Below are 26,980 nucleotides of genomic sequence, written 5' to 3'. Positions count from 1 at the left end.
TGCATTCACACATCACAACATACACACACACTCACATCCATTCATGCACACACACATTCCAAATGCCCCACACCCGCACACAGAAAGATACACACACCCCCACACACAACACCCCCCACCCACCTCCCCTGTGGGTGCACCCGACTTACCTGTTAGCAGGGGGTCCTCCGGCAGGAGAACACCACCAGGCCATATCATGGATCATGATACGGTCGTCGGCGGTCTACTGGCATGGTGCTGCTGCTGGCAGCAGCGCCACCTTACCGCCGTCTGCCGCCATGATCGTAGCCAGAATTCCGCCATTCTTCTGGCGGAATTCCGGCTACGGTCATAATATGGCGAACCGTAGGTAGCCATGGCGACGGTCTTGTGGCGGCCGTCGCCGTGGCGGTACGTGGCATTTACTGCCTATGTCATTATGAGGGCCTAAGTGTCTTTTTTTATTTTTTTTTATTCATATCTTGACTTGAGTATGTTGAATTTTTGTTGTTTTGGTCTTGTTTTGTTCAGCTAAATATTACCTATTTTTCTAAATCTGTGATGTGTCCTTTTGTAGTGTTTTCACTTAGTCACTGTGTGTGTTGGTACAAATACTTTACACATTGCTTCTGAAGTTAAGCCTGCCTGCTTGTGCCAAGCTATCAAGGGGGTGAGCGGGGATTAACTGAGGGTGATTCTGCTTTACCCTGACTAGAGTGAGGGTCCTTGCTTGGACAGTGGATAAACTGACTGCCAACCAAACACCCAATTTTTAACAAGGATGATATTGACCATGAGCAAATGTTCAAATTAAGCTCTTACTTACTACACTATCTAATAACATTCATATATTTGTAAATCACAGTCTTCCACAACTAAAAACTACAATACAAGGCTGGACTCCTGGCTGGGCTTAGAGTGAGGAATTTCAGTGTTGTGACTTAATACGTAGACATTGAAAATTTGGTGAAAACTCATTGATACTTCTGGGTATATCACTGCCTGCCATTACATCTGTAAAAGGAGATTCCCACATTTCTAGCATGAGTGAAATGACAAAAGCTGTCTATCTACAGGAAAATTATCATATGAGACGTTGTTTTATCTAAACTGCTAAAAAATGAGTCACCCAGGCAGGCCCCTGCTAAATAAGCAGTTGTTTTGCAATCTAATAAAAGTACATAAAAGTGGCAGAGGACAATGTATTGATTATTTTTTATTGTGTTAAGATTTTGCAAGTACCCAAAAAGGATTTCTGACTCTGAGGAATCCAAAGGAGAAGCAGGGTAACAGAGACAGCCAGCTCAGAAAAAAAGATGTGAGCTTTAAGCTTTTTCCTCAAGGCAGAGGAAGAAGCAATGGCTATGAGAGTAAGAGGAAGATCTTTCCAGAATTTAGAAGCTTGGAAGGAGAAAGAACAGCTACTCTGTCATACCGAATTACATAATTGATTACTTTACTTATGTGCAGTAAATACTGAAAACCTCAAGCAGAAGCATTCTGTGTTCAGCTGATTGACCCACTGTCTCTCTTATTGCCAAAATCAATTCCATAAAGCTGGGCACACAATTTATACTTATGCTATGAATGCACTAACCATATTGGACAAGTGAAATTCACTCTGGGGACTACTCTTTGCCCATTAAATAATCATGTTTGGGAGGATATGATTTTTATTCTTTATTGTAAGACCATAGTCCCTGAAGCTCAAACATGGTCACCGTACTGCAAGTCTACAGCACACATAGATAAATAAATGTGATACTGGTGTGCTCCCTGAAACGTCTTTTTCATTTTCAATCACTTTACGTGAGACTTTTGTGCTCTGGGAATTACTCCTTTTGCAGCATCCAAACCCACTGTTTTAGAGAGATAGTTCAGTCAGACATATGCCACATATGCCAGTAAGAAAACTAATCTTTGACTTAGGGAACAGACATGGAGTTAAAATGCAGACAAGTTCTGACTTATCTCAAAGGTAGACCCTTCCAGGATAACAGATGAATTCTTCAGGAGACAACAACGTCTTTTTAGGTTGAGCGCGCAAGTGCTCTGACATGTTGTAATCTATCTGTGGGCTTTTAACCACGCCACTGCACAACAATCACTATCACTCGTTAATGGGCTTGCCTTTCAAAAATACTTTGTTATCATTGGTAAATGCTTTATGTCGGTCCCTCCTTGGGGCAGTTTTGTTACTGCCTTGGCCATTGACCCTGTTACGTGGATAAATGCATGTTTGCCAAAATGTTTGACTGCGATGGAATGTCTTTTTCCTTTTGTGTCTCTCTTTCACACTCATGGTGGCTGTGGCGCTTTGAATTGACTTGCTTATGTCTACTGTTTTACTTTTCATTTTCAATATATGTGGCAAGAAAAGTCCAGTTAGGAATTTACATTTCTAATAGCTCTAACTTGAGCAAACACAAGACCCATTGCATTGCAAATGCTTGTTTAACTTCCATGTGTTGAGGCCAGGACCACTGCTTTCCGTGGAACACATTGTTTAATCCCTGTGCTAGTGTTATATCCAAGCAAACTCATTAACTTTATTTTCCATGTCTCCATATAAAGGAATGGCACTTGTAGGCTTTACTGAGAGGTCAAATTATGCAACCATGCCACACAGAAAATGGTTGAGGGAACTGATTTTGTTTCCTTTGTAATTTGTATAAGTAAAAATGAAGAATAATGGGTTACCTTCTTCCCTAGTATTCAAGCATCTTAGGGATACTTGCTTTGCCAAACCCTAATAACGTTTGGGACAAAAAATCTCTGAGCACTTCTTAATTACATAAATGATGCAAAAAGGAATTGCTGAAATTATTGTCTTTTTGGAAGACTTCCTATGTTGTGGGACTTGTGTGTGTGTTTTTTTTAATGTGTGGCATCATTTTAAGTCCAATGGGATGGCTGTCATATGGCTGGGATGGGGATCACTCACGTCCATATGCCCAGAGAAAACTGGATTCCTACATTTGAAATGTTCTGCTTTCAAGGGACATTTTTAATTTTTTGCAGAAACTGAGCAAAAAGAAACAATGGCGGCATTATGTCAAAATATCTTTTTATAAGTATTGTCAGACAGAAATATTGTGTATTAAATATTGTTTCCAAACCTGTCGCTCTGCTGAGCTTAGCCTTTATATTGTCAACCTCAATGGGTCGATTTTTCAAAATATTATTTAGGATATGATATTTCTGTCAGCCGGTATTTCGACAGTGATATTCTGGAATCAAGCCTGGTCTATCAATAAAAAGGTGGCATGGCTGTCAAGGTGTCATTTTTACTATTTTTCAATCACTACCAAAAAACAATGTCCCTTAGATTTTCTTCTAGTGTGTGTGTTGAGGGTGGAGGGGAGTGAGGAAGCATTTTTATCTTCCGGGGACAGAGAAAATAAAGGCTGACTTGGCAGCAGCCATTTTTTAGGCAATATCCCATTCCACAACCTGCACATGAGTCCGTGAGTCTATTACAAACATCCTAATTTTATTTGATAGATAACATGTGCGCCACACCTCAGATAATGCACACTTTTCAAAGTGGTGTGTTTATTAAATCCAGTCCCCTCACCATTTGCAGGCTGGCCATCACAACCCCCTCTCAGAAAGTTTGCCCAGTTGCTTCAAGAATCAGAAAACACAAAAGCCTCGAGGAACATAGCTTTTTTTCAGCTTCACTTCCAAGGCCCACTAATAAAAAAAGGTATAAATGTTATTTGCACAATACTACGTGTCATATGGTCCTGTGGTTTTAGGTGGATAGAACAGACATTGACCAAAGATCCTGATACATTTTGCTGTAACTGATTGTGTTGTGGCTCGAGAACATATGCTTTAGGCGAAAGTATTTCTTGTGATGTCATCAAGTGGTCACAGGCACAATAGAGTAACCGTTTATCATAGACTAAACAATTGTTTTTTGTTCAGAAAACTGACCCATTTGTTTTAATGGAATGTATCATTTGGAAAAAGTCTTCCTTTGGAAAGCAGTACAAGTCTATGAAATATTATCATTTCTGAATACCCTAGAACAGTCATTGTTTACTTCAAGCACCATTGGTTCAAAATAATTATTCTGCTGTCCTTTTTTTCTGCCCGGAGGTAAAAACAGAAACTAGAGATCAGGATGGAGATCCTCAGTTGTTACCTATCTGACATGAGCTCTTGAATCATGGTCTTTGTTAAATATTTCCAAAGACGTCTATTATTGAAGTTCTATGGATAGTCCTCCATGAAAAAAATGTGATGGCCAAAGTTTTTTTTATTTGACATATATTATAAGCCAAAGTGAGAATGGTTCATGGTCTGGAAACTAGCCACATCCAAACTTCATCCAAGGTTTCTTGATATTGCATTATTTCCTATCTTTCTTTGACTTACGTTGCTAGTCATTTCTTCCAGATATCAACTTTCTTATGCAGACCACGTAAGACTTCATCCATGCATCCCACCTGGGGAGTGCATTTTCTTTAGCTGTGAATCTCAACAGATTATTTCAATATCTGCTTGCCCCTGGTGAGGACTTTGAGGGATTGTTTAGTACATTCAAATTTCTTTGCACCACACCATGGAGCTAGATTGGAAAATTTTAAGTTTCTACTTGTGTGAGACAACTGTTACAAAAAGCACAATGCCTTCCTCTGGTCTTTGCATTGAAAAAACAGGTAAAGATTAACCAAAAATAGTACACTGCCTTGCTTCATGCCATTAATCCCATTTTCCTCTGTTGTCTAACCACTCATACTCCCCTTAATCAAGCCCATGTTTATGACGAAACAACCTTAATAAAGCTAATACTTTTGCATTAATATTCAGTTTATACAGTTAAAGCCAGACCAAGTGTCATCAATTCACGTTATGGAAAGATGACTGCAATTTGAAGAACTATTTCTTTCTTCAGACGTATGCAAGGTTCTGGAAAATAACAGAGAGTAGAAATGTATAGTCATTACTACTCCGATTGAAAGCTCACTTCATTCAGATACAGTTGGGCAATTTCTCAACCCAGTTTTTAAAATACTTCTATTTTTGAACAAAGTTTTCCAGACTCTTCTAAATAAGCCTTTATCCCATTGAATCTACCTTATACCCATTTTTGCAGATTAGTGTAACATTTGCCATGACTGAATTTTACACTTTCGTAAAACATAATTGCATAATGACATGAAACATCAGGCCCCCCACTAGAAATTTCATTTAATAATGGCATTAGAGATCTCATGGAGCTCTGAGCATATCTAGACTAATGGGACTTAATGACTTCCTTGTCGCTGTGTAGAGAAGTGGACTCTACCAAACACTCAGAGGCAGTACACTTTAAAGAGATTAAATAAAAAAAACAGTTTGACCACATCACTGGTTTGGAAAAAAAATCAAACAAAATCCCTGCTCTTTCAACAACTTTTCATTTTCCTTGCACAGTTGCTAGTATTGTTGGTCGATCTTTTTTATTGATATTCTCTCTAGTGTGGTTTTCAAGCTGTTGTTTCTCTTATGTGCTACGCCTATTGAATCACCATTATCAAGTCTCCTACTATTCAGTTGCTGGAGAGATGGACTGCTTGGGTAGAAAAAGGAGCAGTGTTCATCTTTATGCTGGAATGCATTAACGAGAATGGACTTTTAAGAAGTAAATCACGGAAAAGTACATTCAATTTGTTGGTTAGTCGCACAACTTCAAAATGAGAGCTATTGTAAAAAAAAAGTATTATCATAAAAAAATGCTAAAATAATCTCAACAAAGATATAAGGTTCATTAACAAATAAAGATAAGCATAATATAAACAGCACAACGCAATTATGCAATTCTTTTTTCGAGAATATTCTGCCATAGTTTCAAAGCTTTGCTAGTCATGCCCAGTTAATTAGCTCATTTTATGTGTGGTAAATATTGGCACACTGGAGGCTATGAGGTCAACTAAGTTAAACTGTAAACCCAACCTCTGCTCAACAAATTGGTGAGTTGCTGAAGTATCTGATGGCAATATTACCTGAGCCACTGCACTGATAGACACTTAGCGAAACAATGTGATAAAAAATTGCATGATATAGTCAAATCCTAGCTGGTGTTAAATAATCATAGGCTAAACCTGGAAAAAGGGTCTGGGTAATAAAGCCAACGGATACCAATGGGATTTAATGTGCTGGAAAATATGGTCACTTTTTAATCAAAATGGTCTCATTTCTATGGGCTACGTACAGTTTGTGTGTATGGGTATTGTCATTTCTGTGCTTTAGGTACCCCACTGAAATCAAATTAATGTGGCCGTGATTACGTACATTTTCCTAGGGGACATAGAAGAGGTGTCCTAGGCCTTGATAAGCACAGAGATTTCCCAAATGACACAAAAGTGCTGGCTGATATCACATAATATCACTTTGACTTCAAGGACTTGAGATTGTAAAGGCTCTGTTTTAAATACAGCTTTTAATAATAGCAGTCTCAGTTTAGTTTTAAGTGCTTCGAATGTCTAGTAGATTAGGAAAATGCAGCAACAGACATGAAGTGATTTGTCATTTTATTTTAGTGTTAAAGTCAGTTATAGAATTGAGATTTCCTTGTTCCCGATCCAAAACTAAAATCACTAAAACAAACCTATTTTCTGAATGGAAGTCTCATCATCCTCATCAGCAATGCTACAAAGTACGTTAAATAAAAGGGCTGTCACATTGGCACAACTAAATTACTTAGAAACATCTTCACTGGCCTCCCTGTAAAATCTTATTGCTGGGCTACAAAGGCAACAAAATCAGGTAGCCAGAATTTGCTTAAAACCTTTGCAAACATAACCTCACCAGTCTAGATAGCACTCCATTGGAACCCTGCCTATGGAAAGATCAAATTCGAGGTTCTCTGCATCAAGATCCTCTGGGGCCTCTTGATTCTCTGGAAAAAAAACACTTCTTACTCTGATGTGGGCAGTAACTGAAAAAAATGAACATGGGTTCCAAGATATTCCATTGCAATCTAACTTCCCCTCTTCATTTCACATGTGTCTGCTGTACCATACACAGCATTCTGTTGAAAACAAATAGCATCAGGTAGCAACTTGTACAATCTCTAAATAAATAAATTAACCAATCAGATACACTATCAATTAAGCAGTGTAAACGTGACTACTCATGCTTTAGTGTGAATTAAATGTTTCTTCGGTGTCCCTTTCAGAACATGTTTCATGAAAGTCTGCATTCTAACTATTAGTCAGATCCATGGGTCTACTGGTCGACTGTTGTCCTTTGCCAGACTTCTGGAATCCGAGTTGGCTGAATTTTGCATTCCTTAACAATGGAATAGAAAGTGTGGAGATCTTCTGATATCTCTTAACTTTCTTGATAGGCATTTAAATAAATGCACAAAAGTAATTGTCAGAAGCTCTACGAAAGTTTGGGAAAAATGTAATAACTTCTAGATCCTCAAAGTGAAATTAACTAAAATGCTGTATAGAAGCATCATGTCTCTAGAAGATGAGGTGCTTAAGAACCAAGCATACATTATTTATTGCACGTTTCTGAATAGAATTTCAGAAAATTTTGCAGAATGACACAGATTGTTCCTACAAATATTTACAAATGGTGGTGTCTAGGTGAATTACTTACTAGCCACAGATGTCAAGTGGAGGTGCCTCCCCAGAACTGGAAACAGGGAAATAATCTGTCTCTTGCCAAGTTATGTTGTCCTTCTACCTAATCTAATCTAATCTAATCCAATCTAATCTAATTTAATCTCATCTCATCACCTTACCTATCCTTCCCTTATAATATGCATGTTTCCTTACCTTACCTGATAATATGTTATGCTTGGATGGCACAAATTTTACCTACTTACAATGTATTTTGGGAGGTGAGGAATTAACGTGAAATCATATCAACAGATCGAATTTTTAGCTATGATTGGTTACAGCACTATTTGGCTCAAAACAATGCACGTAATTTCCTCTCTTTCATTTTTGAATAAATATAATTTAACTACTTGTTATCTTAATGTTCATGTAGGGCTCTATTTTATGTTTTACTGGGGCTATTTTTGTGAACAGAAGACTAAACTAATCATTTTTATATTACATTATTTTTGCTTGTTTTATTCTGCTCTGCATTAGAACTGGAATCCTGTACAGTCACTGTAGTAAGGACAGCAACCGGTTCAATTATCACACTAGTGAGAGCAGTCTTGCTTTGTAGTGGTAGGTGGGATAATAAGACCAAACACCAGTTTGGTGATTGTGGAGTGCTAGCATGGCAGGAAGCGCAGGAAGATGTGTCTTAAGCTCCTTTCTGAATAGCAGAGGAGTTGGAGCAGTTTTGATGTTTGTATGGATATTGTTCCAGATCCTTGGATTGTAGCATGGGAAGGCCAATTTTCTCTTTTTTTCATGTTTTTATTTTCAGTTCACTGATGTTCTGGCTCTATTCGCCTAAGGCAGTTAAATTCTTGGCCAGCTGAGGAAATCTGCCATTCCGATTTGCCTTTCATGTAATGCGGCTGACCTTCAAAAAAATGTGGGCCAAAGAACTTCCATTGAGGCTTGGGTGATTCAATCAAACTTATAAAACTTTTAATGAGATGTGCTACTGTACAAAGGATGTCTTTCGGGTGGGAGGTGCAATGTGATGTCAGGTAAACCTACAGCAGGGCAGTATGTGAGAGGAGCAAGATTTCTGATTGTGACTTTCGACTTTGCCCCTGTCCTTTCTTACTGTACAAGAAGCAAGCTTTGGAAGCACCTGTTTTCAGTCTCCTCTGACGGCAAGATCAACCTTTGAAGTGAAGTGCAAATGTTTATAAATGGTAACAAGCAAAGTTGGACTCACATTAAATGCTGCTTTCCCAGCACTGACAATGCCTATCTGATAAAATTTTAGACTAATGGAATAGCTGACCTTCTGAGATCGGGACTGGGATGATTGCCATAATTCCCTAATTGATCTGTGTTCCATTTCTGCTGGAAAAGGGTCTGACAAATCCATTAATTCAACTGTTTAATAATTAAAGAGACTTTGGGATCAAAATTCCCAGCAGCCTTACTCAAGATGGAGCCAGGTTTGCTCTTTAGAATTTTAACATTTCCTATTTGTAAGAAACTTTATCCTAATAAAAGTTAACGCACGGCTATTGATCAAAATTGTGATCAGTTCAGGCCAAGTCATGCATGAGGGTTACTTATTCTGGCATCCAGTAAATGAGGCAGTGAAATATGGAGTCTTTGGCCTTTTTGTCTTTCTGCCTCAAATATGCAAGCCTGGAAATAATTGTGGTGGGAGAAGCAGTGATTTAAGATGGATGACAGAGGTGAATAGTAAGCTCTAAATTGGGTGAGACCTAAGAAGTGTATTTAAGAAACCTCTGAGGAGGCCTAATGCATATAACTAATGACACTGGCTAATTAATATGACAGAGAAATCAGTGCTTGAAAAATTTACAAATAAAGCATTACCTACAATAACCAAAATCAGCAAGCCCAAAGATATTTGTTTTGTAGTGTATATAGCACCAATATCTTTGGTAATAGGTACCACATAATTTACAACTAAGCAGCAGCAACTTGGTTATTCAAGTGGAATTAAATATTATCTTAGGCCCTGTGGCACCAATAGTAAACTACATTATCTCCTATGTTGATTAGCACCCGTGTCATAAAGAGTACTTCTATAGATGTTGAGCTGCACTTCCAGCATGCAAAAGGCAGGCAACTATAGTTTTGTTTTCCTTCAGTTGCCAATGAACAGAAATATAGGCTCCTATATGGCCTTTGTTCAATTCCCAGTTGTTTGCTTAGTGGGACTCTCCTTAGGCAAAATTTGGATTACTTAATGCATTGGGTGGAAGGGGGCTTTCCTGTTGTTTTCGGACCCAATATCTATCTTAAACCTTAGTCAATAAGATTTTCAGGTCAAGTTCTAAAACAAGCAGCAGATGCTGAAATCATGTCTAATGCCTGGCACCGTGGCCTACTAGAAACCCCTGCTTGTTGCAGGTGCTTTTAAAAAAAATGAATTAGTAATAAATAAGTTAATTTTTTAATTTAGTGTAAGTTCTGAAACATAATTTAGTGACTAAAAGGATGGGGCTGCATTTGTGGTAGGGTTAAAGCCTCTCATACATGAGAATGTCAATCACCACCTAACAACTGTGTGCTCCTACTTACTGAGGGGCATATTTAAGAGTCCCTAGCACCATTCCAATGCCATATTACCATGTTTTTTAATGTTAATGTGGCGTCAGGAGGCCAAAAACACTGTGACATATTTAGAAAGTGGCGCAATGCATGCATTTCTCCACTTTGTAACCTTTGGTGCTACACTATACCTGCACCAGGCATAATGTATGCAAAGGGGGCGTCCCCCCGTTAGGTGGGGCAAAAAAATGGCGCAAGGAAATCTAGGGGATTTCCTTGTGCCTTTTTTGGCACTTCTAATGCCTACTCAGAGCAGGCATTAAAAGAAGGCTTCCATTGGTTACAATGTGCCTCTGGGTGCTTTGCAGGATTAGCGTCAGACTTTTTTATGCTAATCCTTCAAAGCGCCGGACTAGCATAAAAAATGCTGACGCTAGTCCCCTAACTACTGCCATGGGGGCGCAAGAAAAGTGGTGCTGCACTGTGTCCAGCTCCCTTTTTCTTAAATATGCCCCTGAATCCTGTGACATCGGTGTCATGTAATATAATCAGATTGTCCAATCACATCTGGTGACCCATTATTTTATCAAACAAAGTTGTGCTTTCTTCATGTTTGAATTTGTGAAAATTTGGACATTTCAAGAAGAAAGTCATGGAAGGATAAGTTAGAGTGTCATATTTTTTAACTGTGGAAGCCATCCAGGTGAGGCAAATGATTAGGTGTTGAAGTGGTATAGACGTGTTAGCTTTACTGTTCAAAGTTATATTAAAGAATATTTCTCTGGCTTCACAATTTAGCGTCATTTGTTTTTGAACGTGAAGATCTACAGTATCAGTTACATGTGTGCCTGCATTGGCATCACAAGGTGTTTGAATGTATAATATGAAGACGTTTATGCCGGTTTAGTTTATTTTCAGTATCTAGGAGGAAGGAAATCACTTTCAGCTGGATGACACATTGAGGGTAGAGCTGCTAGGTGCAAAGGATCGGGATCAAGCTCAACATTCATATCTGCTGTGACTTGTTGGATAGAGGCTGGCTGAGGCTTTCACTGTTTGTATTGGAGAGAATCAGTTTGAAATTGGGCTCTATGGAGACCAGTGCCACAGTAGTGTAAACATATGTGTCAGCTTTTTTGATCAGAGCATAGTCCTTCAGTCAGTAGTGTTTTTCAGTTTAGGCCAGGGGTGGGACCTGTGAATTCCAGGTGCTGTGCTGCAGATTGTGTTCTTTTAGTGCCTCAGGCTTGATAATGCATTAATGCTTTCTTACAGCAGTTTTACTCATGGCTTCTGCTCTATAGTAGAATTGATTGCATCCAAGAGGCAGGATGAAGCCTCTATTTCTTAGTAGGTGTGTAGCTTTTGAGTTGCCACACCAGTTATCAAACTTGATCCTCCATACAAGAGATTTGGTGGAACGGAACAGTCAGGGAATGACAAAGCTGACATCACTGAGGTTTTTATCTCAGACAATAAAGGTGTAGAAAGTACATAGCAGTGATAGACTTAACAGTGTCATCACCTATGTAACATATTAACATGCTACCAATAAAACGGATAAAAAGTGGTGGTAGAAAACTTCTGAATAGCTGTGTGCATCTTTTTGTGCAACCTCCTAACATTATCTAAAACATGGCTTCTTTGACAAAAAGTGAGAGATAAATTCCATGTATTTTCCTGGTATCACCAGAGTTTGCAAAAGTAGCACTGAAAAGTACATTTACTCTTAGCATCTGCTATAATCCTAAAAAAAAAAACTTTTTTCCTCGATGTACAAGAAAAGAATTCTAGGGATTTGAAATAATACACTTGCAATGTGGCAGAAGAGTTAACCACCACATTTGTGATGTAATACCTATCCGCCAAACTCTAAAGCAGGTCCAAAGTCTTTGCTGTGTTTCACACATGGAAAGACTCACAGTAATATCAGGGATGAAAGTTGTAGTTTTGTTTGGCAAATTAATTTGAGATTTTATTGAATTTGCTTGTTTCCAGAGAGTTGCTTACTGGTCTTTCCATTCTATTTGTGGCATGGTCAGAGCTGTAAATTGATCACTGACTGCAGTATGATAGTGTCTGTAGATAATGAGTACCCCAATGTTAAACATAATTTTACATATTAGGGAAACCTCCGATGATTATCCAAGGATCCAACATCTTCCAATGGTCCTTGTAAAATGATTCATCACATGCTGAGTAAGATATCCTTCAATGATAATTATGAGTTAGATAGCTCTTAAATATTACCCGTCATCAGAACTACTCCATATCTTTATCCAGACAGATAAACTCCAGTGACCTTTCAGGATTGTGGTTTTACCTGCTGTTCACCCAGGGATTATTCTGATTTAAATATCCTTAACCAGTTGGGGTCCCTCCCATTGATCTTCTGGGGGCAGATACATTTCAGTGGCGATTTTGGAGCCGCATATCTTTCACTGATTATTATGGTTCAGACAACCTGTATTAACTTATGTAGTGAACAATAACTCTAATCAGGCATACTCTTGTGAGATGCTTGGTAGTTATATATCTCCTTCCTGGCTTTTCATAGTTAGTTAAACCTATGGGATTGTCTGGTGAGAGATATTTCTGTTGATGAAACTGGATCTGATAATATTCCCAATTACTCGAGAGTGAGATGTTTCCCACTCATTAACCATTCTCTCATAGATTATCCCTACCTCAATGTTCAAGACCACTGGCTTCAATGTTCAGGCATTATCCTGACATACTAAACAAATGCTACTCTTGTATACTCACTCATGTTTTTTTTTTTTACAAATATATACATATATCATCTGCCTCCAGTTTATTTCTATGACTTTCTTAACTTGGCATCAACCTAGTGGTTGCTTCATTTTTATCTTGAATAGCTTGTCTGATTCACTGCCTATGCTACATTGCCAACACTATAAGAAACGTAGATGACAAGAGAATAGTATCAGGTAATATTAACACCAGATTCTAAAAGCAGTCAGGGGTTCTGTTTGCGGCTGCTTACCAGTGTGGCTCCGTTTATGAACCATAAGCACATTGGGGCCAATGCAAACCATGCCACAGACGTCACATTTCAGTTTACCATTCGGAAGCCGGATTCCTCCCTCCAAAGACAGCTCCTGGCTGTCTCTGCCTTCGGCCAAGCCGTTGCTTTCCAAGTGGTGCTCTTCAGGGCTGCTGCCCTCATCATGGTTCTGGATCCCACCTTCATGGCTCAGAGGCTTTCTGTCCAGCTCCTCATCACTTTGGATTTCCAGTTTCACAGAATTTGCTATGTAGGAAGAAAAAATGCACATAACTTTACTGTTACTTGTTTTGATGCAATTATCCACATCAAAATGGTAGATTCATAGTCACAGTGTAAGGATTCTAAGACAACGAGCACATATTATTCAGGTCAGAAAGAATTATTAAAGCACACCACAAAGGCACCATATAACCGGGTGTATGTCTTGGGTTCCTATGTGAAGTGCGGGTGAGTTTGTCCATACATTTATTAGCTCAAACCTTTTTACATGATTCACATGTAATCCTGATGTAAACAGAGTGCTGACGGTGAAAAATAGTGCTATGGGAGGACTTTTTACAGGTGTACACATAGGCACACACCCGTCATCCCCATAAGACGTGCATTTAAAAAGTACTGTTTCGCATGCACCAAAATGCCTGCAACACTAATGTGGCCTCGGGCATGGGGAGTGTCCTGTTAAACAAAACGATTTATCTGCAATTGCATTGCATCAACCATGCTCTGGGTTGTAAAGTCACGCACATGCAGCAATTCCAGTAACCGGAAGTTGTGGCATGGGCAGCACTATTACAAAACTCTTACAGTGGTTATTCAATTAATTTTAAGCATGTTCCTCATGATAGGCTAAGCCATAATTTGTCACTACACTCCAGGTCCATACTATGTGTACAAGAAAGCAGACATTCTGTGCGATTATTCACACATCACCACCACACCTACCCAAACCCTTCCTCATTTCTTATCTCCTTAAAGTACTGAAGTGAGGGCAAAGAATGGGATTTGTTAATTGAATAAGTATAGTGAATGTCACATGCTATAACTTTACAAGGATTTGTCCAGGTGTAGCTTGTTTGTTAAACAGTCAGGGCCTCATTATGAGTCTGGCGGTCCATGCACTGACAGGGGCGATCCGACTGCCATATTATGACTGTGGTGGAGCCGCCAGGGTCTGACCGCCAGCACCACTGCAAGCAGTGCTGCCCTCTGGATTACGAGCAGGGTTTCCGCCAGCCTTTGTCCAACCGCCATGCAAAAGCTGGCGGAAAGGAGGTACAGGGGTCCAGTGGGGGCCCCTGCACTGCAAATGCAATTGGCATGGGCAGTGTAGGGGCCCCCGTTGACAGCTCAGTCACGCTTTTCACTGACCTAATTACAGGCAGTGAAAAGAGCAACAGGTGCTGTTGCACCAAAGCACCTCAACATTGCCGCCGGCTCTATTACAAGCCGGTGTCAATGTTGTGGTGTGTTTCCCGCTGGGCCAGTGGGAGGAAACGTTGTTTCTGTCCACCAGCCCAGCAGGAAACTCATAATAGGTACAACGGAGGGGTGGGCATATGAGGTCATCCGAGAAAGAATCCGGCAGGCGTCTTCTGCCGCCTGCCAAAGTCATAATGAGGGCCTCAGTCTCTTTTCATATTGCCCACTGTATGCTATGGTGTTGAGATAACGTAGAAAATGGATCACTGTGCAAGGGGCTGATAGATGTAATAAACTGACAGTAGAAATGTAGCTTATGTCTAAGTCTTACACTTACCATGTCCTGGCTCAAGACCTTTCGTTTGAACTGTTATCATAATTTTAACTGGACTAGTGTGGGCCAAAAAAAGTATGAATATAGTTTGAATACATAAAGTGTATGATTCCTAAGATGCAATTGTGGAATAATGTTGTAGCTGTTATTTGTTTGAGAGATGGCAAAAAAGAGGACTTAGGTTTGACATGCTGTACCTTTTAACTGATCTCTAATTGACTCTAATTAATTTGTGGGCATTACACTGATTACATGGAAGTACTGCTCAGTATTGTAACACATATGCTTAAATGCTTGGCATGGTTAGCTATACTAGAGTGGAGAAGAGATACTGCAGATACCTCCATTAAGGTGTGTTCATTACCTCTACCACCAAAAATATTAATATATTTTAACTACGTATTGAGTTTTGCACACAGTTCAAAAGGGCTTCAGAAAGGTCTACTTGTACTGCAGATGGTATGAGGTTTAAAAGTCCTGTCATAAACCTAAAGCCATTTTTTCTATACATGTATGCCTCTGTCTCTCCTGAGGCTTACACATAACCAGAGTCTACAGTCACTGCTATTGCCTTTATGGTCTGCATGTCTAAATCTCTCTTGTGACACTCTTACTGTCCCCTTGCAGGCTCACTGCTGCTGACATGGACTAGGAGACACAACATCAGATGGGCTTCAGGCCTCACTGCAAGTGTATCCAAGTTTGCTTGACTGCCAATACAATTAGTGCAGCTTACAACTGGGCTCTGGACGCTCCCTTCCATTGATGCAATCCACATGGATAGAGTGGCAATGCAGCCCAGAAGGGAGTTTCGAATTGGGTTAAAGAGATGCTTTAAGTGAAGGATGAGCTGAGGAATCCTCAGTCCATCCTGTCCTTTACACATTTCCTGATGGAAGGACACACAGATTTTCTTAGAGGCATATAACTTTTTTGTTGCTATAGAACAATTGTGCTCCCAAGTACTGTAATGCACTGGAATATTTTACGTCTTTCTTCAGAATACCATTCGAAATATATGAAAACTTTTTGTTAATATAAATGAATATTTGCTGTAAAATCAAACAAATTCAAGGCTGATAAGTAAAGTTTCAGCCTTTTCGAATCTGCTGGAGGTTAGGTTCTGATCTCAAGTTTGACTACGGTTGTGCAAAGTTGTGGCATTGTTCTCAAACGCAAGAATTACTGGTTGTAGTTTGTGAAGTATTACGAAGGTAAAATTGGGACAGTTATATCCCTGTTAAACTACTTCAAGAATAAGAGAAAAAGAAACCAAGATCTTCAGCTTCAACTAACACTTTATCGATACAGTACTTGTGAGGAAATATTCCAAATTTGTTTGAAAACTATGCAATTGTGCAGCTGTTAAAAGGGTCAAAAGACTTTGCAAACCCCGACTTTAGTGCATTTGACACCCTGAGAACTTGCACCCCTCGGCTTTTGTGGGCTACGAGCAAAACATTTTTCAGGAACTCCTGTTCGCAGCAAATTTACATTATATTACCCATTTTCTGCTAATTAAATTCTGCATCATGCTAAACAATACTAAACCATATTTTAAACTTTAATTAAAAAGAGTTGAAAAATGTCTTGCTTAGGACTCTAAAATCGTTAAGATGACAGAGGGTAGAGAGATAGAGTCAATGGCAACAGAAGGCAGACAGGGGCAGCTGTTTAAATAGAGAAGGGGAATAGACAGCCCCCACCAGCCTTGGATGGTGGGGGCCCTGGGCGATTGTCCACACTGCCCATGCCTTAAAACGTCTTTGCTACAGCCTGTAGTTCCTGATCTGGCTTTTCATTATAAAATTGGGACTTTCCTGTTAACTTTCATTTAAATACGCATCCCTTTTCAGCAATATTACTCTCAAAGACATATTACCAATCTTCTACAGATATGGCGTCCGGACTTAAACGCTTAACATCCCAAGGCATTGTTACATTGTTCTGCAGTTGTCAACTGTTTTAAGCTGCTTTTCACAGCCTCTCTCCCTTTAGAAAGACAAACATCGGGGACCAGATTTAACATTTTTTCACGCAACCCATTGCAACAAGACACCTTGCTGTGCTGTGTTCATGAAAGGGAGCATACAAGGATGCACCATATCTATCAAGATATGGCACATTCCTCTCCTCTGTCTGCACTGGTGCACAGTCTGCAGCCTTGCACCAAAGAGCCGTGGACTAAGAGTGCTGCGTTACAGGCACTTTTCTCTTTTGTGTGCTGCAGACGCAGCACACTCAGAAAGAGAAAACAACTAGGGGAAATAAAGATATTTCTCCTCATTGCGCCCCTGGTGAGTAGGAGTACAATTCTGATGCATTCCCAAGTCTACCAGTGTTGGTAAATCTGGGAATACTTCAGAATACATGGACTTATGTGTGGGAACACCCACACTCCACTCATGTAATGCCCTCTATAAGCAGGGCAATACAAGGCAGCAACTTCTGCTGCCTTGCTTTACTCCAGCTTTATCAAGCCCGGCAGGGATGTGCAAGGGGGTAAATCTCATTCTAGGATGTGTCAAACAAGGGGACGCATGGTGACACAAAACCTTCATAAATCTGGTCCAGGTTTTTAACTTAAGGCACTGCGCCAAAAGGCAAAGGGGCATATTTACAAACCCCTAGGACTTCCTTGGACTGCCCTAGCTTTATTTTTTTACACTAGGACAGCGTCAAGGAAGCATTTTCCCTACGCCAAAATTACAAAGTGGCACAATGCAAGCATTGCGCCACTTTGTAACCCCTTGTGCCACATCATGCCTGCTTCAGGCATAATGTGTATGCATTGTGCCACTTTGTAACCCCTTGTACCACATCATGCCTGCTTCAGGCATAATGTATACAAGGGAGGCATTCCCCCCGTTAAGAGGCCCAGAAAAATGGTGCAACGAAAATTCCCGAGATTTCACTGAGCCATTTTTGCCATCATTTTTAACAACTGTGCAAGGCAGGCATTAAATTGACACTCCCATTGTTTCCAATGGGCATCTCTATGCATTGCTGGACTAGCGCCATCATTTTTGGCGCTAGTTGACCAATGCGTCACAATAGCAACAAAAATCTTGACGCTATTGTGCTAACGTGCATCATGGTGCGCCGTATTGTAACTATGGCTATATCATGGTGACATTAGGCGGGACGGGGACACAAGAAAAGTAGAGCCTCATAACTGATGCGCCAATTTCTTGCAAATATGCTCCTAAGTGTCCTGGTCTGCCTTAATGGCTATAGGGAAGACAGCTGTTCTAGAATTAAAGATGTCTGCCACAGACACAGAGGACATGGGGTTTTAATTTTGTTTTTTCTACTTGATCATATTTTCTAACCCATGATGCCAAAGCATTTTTTTCATGTTGTGCCTCAGATTCTTTGTAAAGTTTAGGATAAGAGGGGAAAAGTGCATCCCCAGCATTCATAGCAATCTAGGCAGCAGTATTCCTTTCTGTTGATGAGCGATCATGAATCCAGGCTCACATGGCCCCTACCAAAGCCACTTTTAGAAGCTGCTGTCAGGGTTTGTTGTGCGCAGGTCTCCCTGTGGGAGTGAGCACTGAACTGCAAGCCACAGGGGGCCTGCCAGCTGGGAGTGGGGAAGTCTGCTACAGAAGGCAATATGCACATGCCTGGTGCCAGCCTAAACCCTGCTCATGAAAAGATTTAGAGTCCACCCAAACCAACGGTCCAAAGACAGTAGAGTGCAGCCCAGGAAACACATTACGGTGTTTTATACAGTGCTTAATAGAACTGTTTTTATCATTTCTACGTTTGTAAATTACAGGTGTTCATATTTCTATATTTAATGCTACCCAAGTTACGAATTTCGGAAATTATTCTTATCTATTTTAATTGTACTTACAGTATTGACTTAAGAAAGAAGAAAAGCTGGGTTGGTCTTGTCAGTACTGTTACTCATAAACAGCAGGTCGCACCAAGTCCCAGCACTGAGCATTTAACTAAAGTTGCCTACTTGACAGTATGTGCAGCATAGTTCTAGTAAGTAGATACCGCAGCCTGACATCATCCTGGTAAATGTAAAATGCAGTACAGTGTATGGACCTGATTCCAGGTTATAGAGTGGGGTATTTACTACACATAGTAAATGTACAGCCTGTGGTAAAATCCTTCTGTTAGAAATGGGGTCTCTAGTTGGCATTGGTTTGAACCCTGTCCAAGTAGGGACCCTCGCTCTAGTCAGGGTAAGGGAGTCACACAGCATAATCCCTGCTCATTCCCCTTGGTAGTTTGGCTCAAGCAGTCAGGCTTATCTCAGAGGCAATGTGTAAATTATTTGTATACACACACACACACACACAGACATACACACACACACACATACACACACACACAGACAGGGAAAACACTACAAAAGGACTCTATCCCAGTTTAGAAAAATAGCCAATATTTATCTTAATAAAACAAGACCAAAATGGGAAAAAACTCCAACATACACAAGTAAAGATATCACCTTGTAAAAGCTGAAATGAGTCTTGATCCAGAGGAATCAATGGTTGTGTCTTTTTAACACACAGTACCTGGGATGATTAAAAAACAAAGACGATGTGGGCCGCAGAGGAGGTAAAGCGCTGGAAAAACAAGGCGATGCGTTGGTTCCTTACTGCGCAGAGGTGAGGTACCTCACGCCCTTGCAATGCACTGCTAATTACTCAAGATATTACATCACTCATGACATCTTTTTTGACATCATTGATAATATCACTGTAACCTCTGCAGTAAAGTTATTGATTAGAAAACTGTGCAAAGCGAGAGCCCTGGTTAAAGTCACCTTAGGGTATGAGTTATAGTTACTTGAAATAGCTCTAACAGATGAATTTCTATGGTTTTGTCTGTGTAAATTTTGAACCTAACTATAACGTCCCTGTAACCTTTGTTTTTTTTCATTTTTATAGTGAATATATGGATAGATAGATAGATAGATAGATAGATAGATAGATAGATAGATAGATAGATAGATAGATAGATAGATAGATAGATAGATAGATAGATAGATGTTACCTTGGCCCCATTTGTGCAGGTGATTCACAGTGGGCACTGGAACTCATTGCCACTTCCCTGATTTTACTTGTTCTAGTCCCAGTCTGCTGCTGTCTTAATTTACAAGAGTAAAATTCAGCAGTTCAGTAACACTTTTACTTCAGTTAAAGTCATGGGAAGAGAAGAGAAGGGGGCAACCAATACTGGGATCTAAACCTCCCAGTGTATTGGCAGCCCTTCTTTATTTACATAACCACAATGGAATGAAATGAAGGTCTGTTGCTCACATTCCCAGACTTTGAGCATGCTGCTCCCCGGCACTGACAGGGAGACATATCACTGGTAATCAGTGGTTCCTGCAGTAGTGGACAGCTGCAATTGAGACATGATAAAAAAGTGAGGAGAGTAAGATCTGTTTCCCTGGCATACCCCCTCTTCTTCAGCCTCCCAAGTTAAAATAGTTTGGACTGTCAGATATAATTTTACAAATGCATGAGCTGACAAACAGTCCGCAGCAGTACACATGCCAACTTGAAACCACCCTTATGAACAAACAATACCACCCAAAGCAAACACTCATCTTATGAATAAATGATACAGTCCAAGGCAAGGGAAAGAGAGGACTGAGTTGTTCCTTCACACTTCCTCCCAAATCATGTATAAATAACAAGGGGTGACGTTCTAAAATAAAATCATAATTTATGGGGCTCCAAGTATCCCTGTGGTGAGTTACCTCATTAGGGGCATTGATACGTCTTAGTATAATGCACAGTCACTCTCCCACCAAGGTGGCATGCTTTATCGTCGGCTTGTGTGCCACACTGGGTGGAGTATTCAATACCCACAGGGCTCCATCCAGAGCTCTTTATTGGAGATATTTTTTGTTGTGATCTTCAGTGATCAGAAAGACCAACAAAACACATGTGAAAGTGTCAGGATTAAGGATTTTTTATACTGGGTGAAACAGATGAAATTACCTATTCATAACCCGTACACTATTCTATTTATACTTATAATTAGTTTAATTCATGGTAAATTAAAAATGAGAGAGGAGGACAGCAGGACTTAATCATCCCATAAATCATTTGTGGTTGACATGTTCTTTGTCTTATAGCCCAGCCGGGTCTTTGCTGTTCATCAAGGAATATAGAAAATATCCATAATCTAAACAAAGTAAGCTGTTTAGTCAAACTGATAGATACAACTCGGGGTCAGTAGTGAAGTAAATGCAGGCAAATGTGTGAATGGAAATTCACAATGGATCCTACTATTGTTCTTTTTAGTAGGACCTAATATATAATGAAATGAAACTCCAATGGTTTATAGAGCTGTGTCACAATTGTTAACAGAAGGCATACAGTCAGCAGAAAGTGTGCTCCTACCAAGAAAACCCTCATCTGAATGAATTAATTTGCTAGAATACCTCTAAAAGTTGGATTTCCTGACCATCTGAGTTTATTATTCCTACTTAAATATGCTCATCCCATCAATGTTGCCTTATGAAAACTGGGAATAGATGCACTAATGATTTAAGGATGCTTCAGTTAAATCAAGTCAAAATAACATGGTTTCAAACATTAATGTAAAATATTAACCTTTCATTTATGGATGTCTAGCAAGAGTCTTTCAACTTGTTTACAAAAAATCCATCACCCGAGTCAAGGACAACAGCAAGCTTTGGCAAATAAGCCTCACCTTTGGGACCTATTTAGCATTGCCACTACATTTTGGTGATGCTGTATAACTTTCCTGATGCTGTGCACCATGACTAAACAAGAATAAAAGACTATTGCGTGCCTACCAAATATTGCAGCCATTTTGTTCTTACTTTTTATTTGCCAATCCAACCTGGATTGGCATATAAAAAGAAGGACCCATGTAAAAGTGGGAGGGGAAAGCAACATGGGTGAGCAGTCTAGTAGCTGAGACCTAAAAATTGCAAGCCAGGGGATTCAGTGTGTAGGTCTGGTTTGCATTGAATTAAGTATGGGTTCAGAATATTGAGTACAGAATATTGTTGTACCATAAATATCCAAAACTTGCCAAAATATAATTGACAATAATATCAAATGGTATCCAATGTATGGATTTTCTACACCCATCATATAAGTGACTTGATGATATCTTTGAGGTAGGTAGATGTGAAATTGAGAATAGCAAATTTATACTTCCCTATATGGACTTACCTTTTGAAATTTGGTCCTCAATATTTGGGTACGATATGAAGGAATCAAAGTGTTCCATACTCAATATTCTAGTCTGCAACCAATTAATTCTGCTAAGTTTCCTTCATATGTTTCTAGCACGTTTTGTAATTTTTATAAATAAGTGTTGGGAAACTGCTGTTTCATCATTGGAACCCCAAACTGTCAATTGGGAACAATTCTGGAATGTTACTTTTTTTTTACCGGTGCTTAAATATAGGTGTTCTCATAGTTATCTGTAAAATCACAAAAGGAGCAATGCGATATCTAATAGACCCCTGCTCCCATAACAGTTGTGGCATTAGATATTCACTGATTAGAAATCATAGTCGCCAATCAGGGCTGGGACTTGCTCTTAGTAAAGGTGCCTTTTTCTGGTTCTTGGGAAAAGATACATTTAGCAAAAAAAGAAAAATCACAAGTGTAGCGCAGAAGAGTAATACATGTGCCCCCCAGCCAGGACAATGTTTTAGGCTTCTAGTGGCAAACATACCCCTCGCTGTTGACCATACTGTTGGGGATGCCTAATAGTTCCTTGCTGAAGAATCAGACATGCTGACAATTAAAAGCTGTAAGTCAAGCATCTTTTGCACTGTGGGAACTGAATACATTTTGTTGAAATCTGCATACTTAACAAACGAAGCTGAGTGGTCTTGAAAATTAGTTGTTTCGTTGCTCATACTATGAACATATGACGGTGTCATTGTTGCTTTCATTGTCCTCAAATGCAATGACACGGTTGAGGTCATGACCAAGCAAAAACCTACCTGAAACTCCGAGAAGATTAACCCGAGAGCGGATTGTATCCACAACAACATGAAAGCCTGCTTGCAATTGAGCAGGAACTTGTGTAAGAAGAGGAACGGGCTTTCACAGATTGGAATTGCAAAAGCATTATTATCCATTTCTGTAGCATACACATTTTAGTGCATTGCTTTAGACTTTTCTAAGCAAAGTTATTCATCATGAATTTCTGTTTAATTGGGAAATAGAAGTTGGGTTTCATAACTTACTGTTCTTAATAAATTGCAAACCTATCTCTCCAACATGGCTTCCTTTCTTGGTAATCACCAGCATCCTCTGCACGTATACAGAATTAGCATTTTCATCTTCTTAAACATCTCATTACCATGAAAGTCCATTCTGCATTCTAAATAATCTTTTTATGGAATATGCCTTCTAAGGAATAAATCACTTTCTAAACTCCATGTTAACCAATTCAGTGCTTCCTCACCATTAATGGAGGTATGGAATGATAGCCTGTTGGGATGTCACTTTAGTTAGGTTGGCTTTTCCAGTTTTTTCAACCAAGTTTCTTCTGACACAAGGAACGTGGATATAGTCCATGGAAAATATATCTGCACACTATACGCATGGGAGGCATGGGACTTATTAGTCATATTGCTTCCAACGGCAACAAAGAGGGTTAATAAATGCAGCCAAGTAATTCTTTGTATGGTGCAAATTAGGACTATATATCAAAGCAGCATCATGAAAGATCCAAATAAGCTTTTCAGAGAAGCCTTCACAATTCCTTCTCCCTGAAATGGGTTTGTGATCAACTAAAGAAATTGCTTTCCTCAAAATGCTTAAAACAATGGGTCAAAGGGTGGACTTATGCATGTCAGATATTCTTTAATCAGCAGCTAAGGAAAGAGGTTTGTGAGGCAAGATAGAGCTGGGCAGCTCCCTTGATTGTAATAAGCAGGATCAATGTAAATGAATATTAATCAGACAATAATATTGTAATTGCCAGATTACCTTTGCCTCTATGCGTCATCATAGTGGAAGTATTAGATGTACAGGTCATCAATCAAACCAGCTCTACCTCTACATTCGCAACATGCATGGAGTGTAACTTTTCTACAAGTAGGACATGCACCCTTAAAGTTGTCTCCTCTCCTCGTGTTAAGGTCTCTTTATGTGCGACTTAAACAGGACACCTGCGTTCGCACCTGAGATTTATAGATGAAACAACTGTTCATTTCCTCATTTTTTTTTCAACAACACACTTTTCAGAACTTAATCACTTGGACTTTTATCACTCAATCAACCAATCAATTTAGGGGGTTATGACCCCGGCGGTTGGCGTTAATATGGAGGAAAGTACTGCCAACAGGCTGGCAGTACTCTCCTCCATATTATGACATTGTCGGTTTGGCTGAAGCCAAACCGCCAATGTACCACACCGACTGCCAAGGCGGTAATGACCACTGGGCTTAGACTTCAATCTTCAGCCCGGTGGTCGTCACTTGCCCGCCTGCGGGATTATGACCCCGCCTACCACCATGGTTTTCGTGGCATCCCTACTGCCCTATAAACCATGGTGGTAGGCACTATCAGTGACAGGGAATTCCCCCCCATCCCAAGGTTTTGCCCCCAACCCCTCTTCCTCTCCAAACCCTCCACTTCATACACGCCCCTCCCTTCACACACGCACACACACATTCACATACCCATTCCAACATTCATCCATGCATGCAAACATCCATTCACACACACATCCGCACACACTTACATACATACACGCACACACGCATTCACACAACTCAACATACATGCACTCACACCCCCAAATTTGCACACACATACAAAACGCAACCCACACCCGCATTCACCCATGCACAGACATACACATACACCTCCAAACACACACACAAACCCCGACCCTCTCTCCTGTCATAGCACCCGACTTACCTGTAGTCAGGGGGTTCTCCGGCAGGAGACGGAACGGGGCGCTGCTGCCAGCAGCTGCGTCCGCCAGCAAAACACCACCAGGCCGTATTATTCTCAACCTTCTGGGAGAAATCCGGATGTGGTCATAATCCGGCGGATGGCTGGTAGCTGCAGTGACGGTCTTTTGGTGGCCGTCACCACGGCAGTAGACGGTTTTTACCACCGGGGTCATAATGACCCCCTTAGTGTTAGATCATAAAATTTGGGCATTAGCATAAAAATATACAAGATGGCTGCTCGCTGTATTTATGTACAACCTGACTGCCATATTGGAATGGTCCAAGCATTAAAAAGTACTGCTGTTACCTGGGCAAATGTTTTAGCAGTCCCATCGAGTGGTGGATGGCAGGCAGTGATAAAACGTCAATGCTGGGGGTATAAAAAGATGGGCCCGCAGAGTGACGGATAAGAAGGGAAGAAGTAAGAGGAAAGGAACGTCCACATAAAGGAAGAAGCAGAGTAAAAGTAGTGGCAACAGAGAAGAAAGATAGTAGGGGACAGGAAGGTGAAATATAGGAGAGTTCTGCTAAGCCAGTAAGAGATGCACTACAGCAAGCACTCAAGATAGGAGGTGTTACCTTAATATTATGAGGTGAGAAAGCCAATCACCCATGGACCGAGCTAAAATGTCTTTAACTATGTTGAGAACCAATAGCTGAAATAGGAAGATCTCTACATGTCAGTGGTTGATAAGTATATGTTGAGGTACGGTGGATAATACGTCTCTTGATGACATAAAACTGTAGCTGCCTGTAGAACAGACCGAAAATTAAGTTGCAAGCTTCTAAAGCAATCTACAAATGAAAACATGGCCAGGTCAATGTTTAGTTTTTGGGAAACAGAGTTTGCAATATGGATGTGCTTAAATACTCATAAAAGAGATAGATACCTGTGCAAACGGAACATTATGATCAAATACCTTTACCCAATCATTTACACATTCTCTCTTTGCTCTTAACATCATTTATGCTTTAATACAATATTTTGTACGATACAAACATGTTTTCATATGATTAGTGTTGATTAATGTTGATGTTGTTTATTTAGTAATGGTCTTGGTAAGTGAAATCTGTAAAGACCACATGTGTAGTCAGTTTAAACTGGCTTTATTTTGACTAGTTACATGAGGGCTGTCAGCTTTTGCTACATGCATGTACAGTGATTTTGGTTAAGGGGAAACTTTCAAAGTCCTACTATTTCTCTAAATAACCCGAAGTTGTAGTAAGTAGTAAGCAGAGTGACTATATTTGATATTTTGTTGCTGATAATTAGATGTGCAACACGTTTATGGATTTGGCTGATGATATATCCAAGGGGTTTACTTGCAAGTTGGACTTTTTGGGCTGTGCATTGCCTTGCAAGTTTTTTATGTGTATGACTTAACTCGAGGTATTGAGTGTAGCTGTGAAACCTTGATGCGCCTCTGCTTTCTTTTCAGAAATGAAGCTGGGCAAGTATAAAGACTTGTGTTTTGAAGCATGATATTATTTGATGCGTTGTGTGATGTTATGAATGCTGTTGTGGGTCCAATGATATCCAACTTCAGAGAATGAACTGACCACAGATGACTGTCAAGACCACCAAAAAAAAATTACTTGAAAGCTTTAAAGTGGTCCTGGGTTAGATAAAGGCTAAATCAAATGGCTAGCAATCATATTTCAGACAGTAGATGATGTTGTCATTGTCGCTACTCAGAAAGAGAAGTCGCTTAAGAGCTGTGGGCTGGCAGCTGGCCCTTCATAAGGTTTTTGTATTTGAGATGTCATTTGAGAAAAAAAAAAACATTAAATGATGAGGAAAATAAACTGAGAATAATCTATCTTCTACCATGAAAAGTGATGGAATCCTTTCTAATTATGCAAGAATCAACTTTAGAGGAGCTATTATTCGCTTTAGAAATGATGTGTGGTATGATGATGTTGATGATAATGACTATATATAGAACACTTACCTTATCTTAGGTGAATCTGTAAAGCGCATAGCTACCCTTCGGAGCACTGTGAGAGTAATCATTATTCTAGCCTATTAATGTATGGAGGAATTAGATGGTGTAGAGCCAGGTTTTGAGGAACTTTCTGCATTTGGGTTCGTTGGGTTCTGTTCATAGGCCAATGGGCATTAAATTTCACAGTTTGGGGGATAGGTAAGAGAAGGACCTTCC

At 39.9% G+C, this 26,980-nt stretch overlaps 1 protein-coding gene across 13 annotated transcripts in view; it reads right to left on the bottom strand.

Moving 5' to 3' along the window:
• IKZF2 (IKAROS family zinc finger 2) overlaps positions 1–26,980 on the bottom strand; it is a 165,080-nt gene that overhangs the window by 58,360 nt on the left and 79,740 nt on the right. For 8 of the 13 annotated variants that reach the window (XM_069225640.1, XM_069225648.1, XM_069225642.1 and 5 more), the window contains one exon: positions 13,105–13,371. In XM_069225640.1, coding sequence (XP_069081741.1) covers positions 13,105–13,371 — 267 coding nt within the window. The remainder of the gene's footprint in view (positions 1–13,104; positions 13,372–26,980) is intronic. The other 5 variants (XM_069225645.1, XM_069225644.1, XM_069225650.1 and 2 more) reach the window with 1 other exon arrangement.

This window comes from Pleurodeles waltl, chromosome 3_1 (genome assembly GCF_031143425.1).
Source record: "Pleurodeles waltl isolate 20211129_DDA chromosome 3_1, aPleWal1.hap1.20221129, whole genome shotgun sequence".
Taxonomy (NCBI): Eukaryota; Metazoa; Chordata; class Amphibia; order Caudata; family Salamandridae; genus Pleurodeles; species Pleurodeles waltl.
The sequence above is the reverse complement of the archived record's forward strand: the minus strand, read 5'-3'. Positions and strand labels throughout refer to the sequence as shown.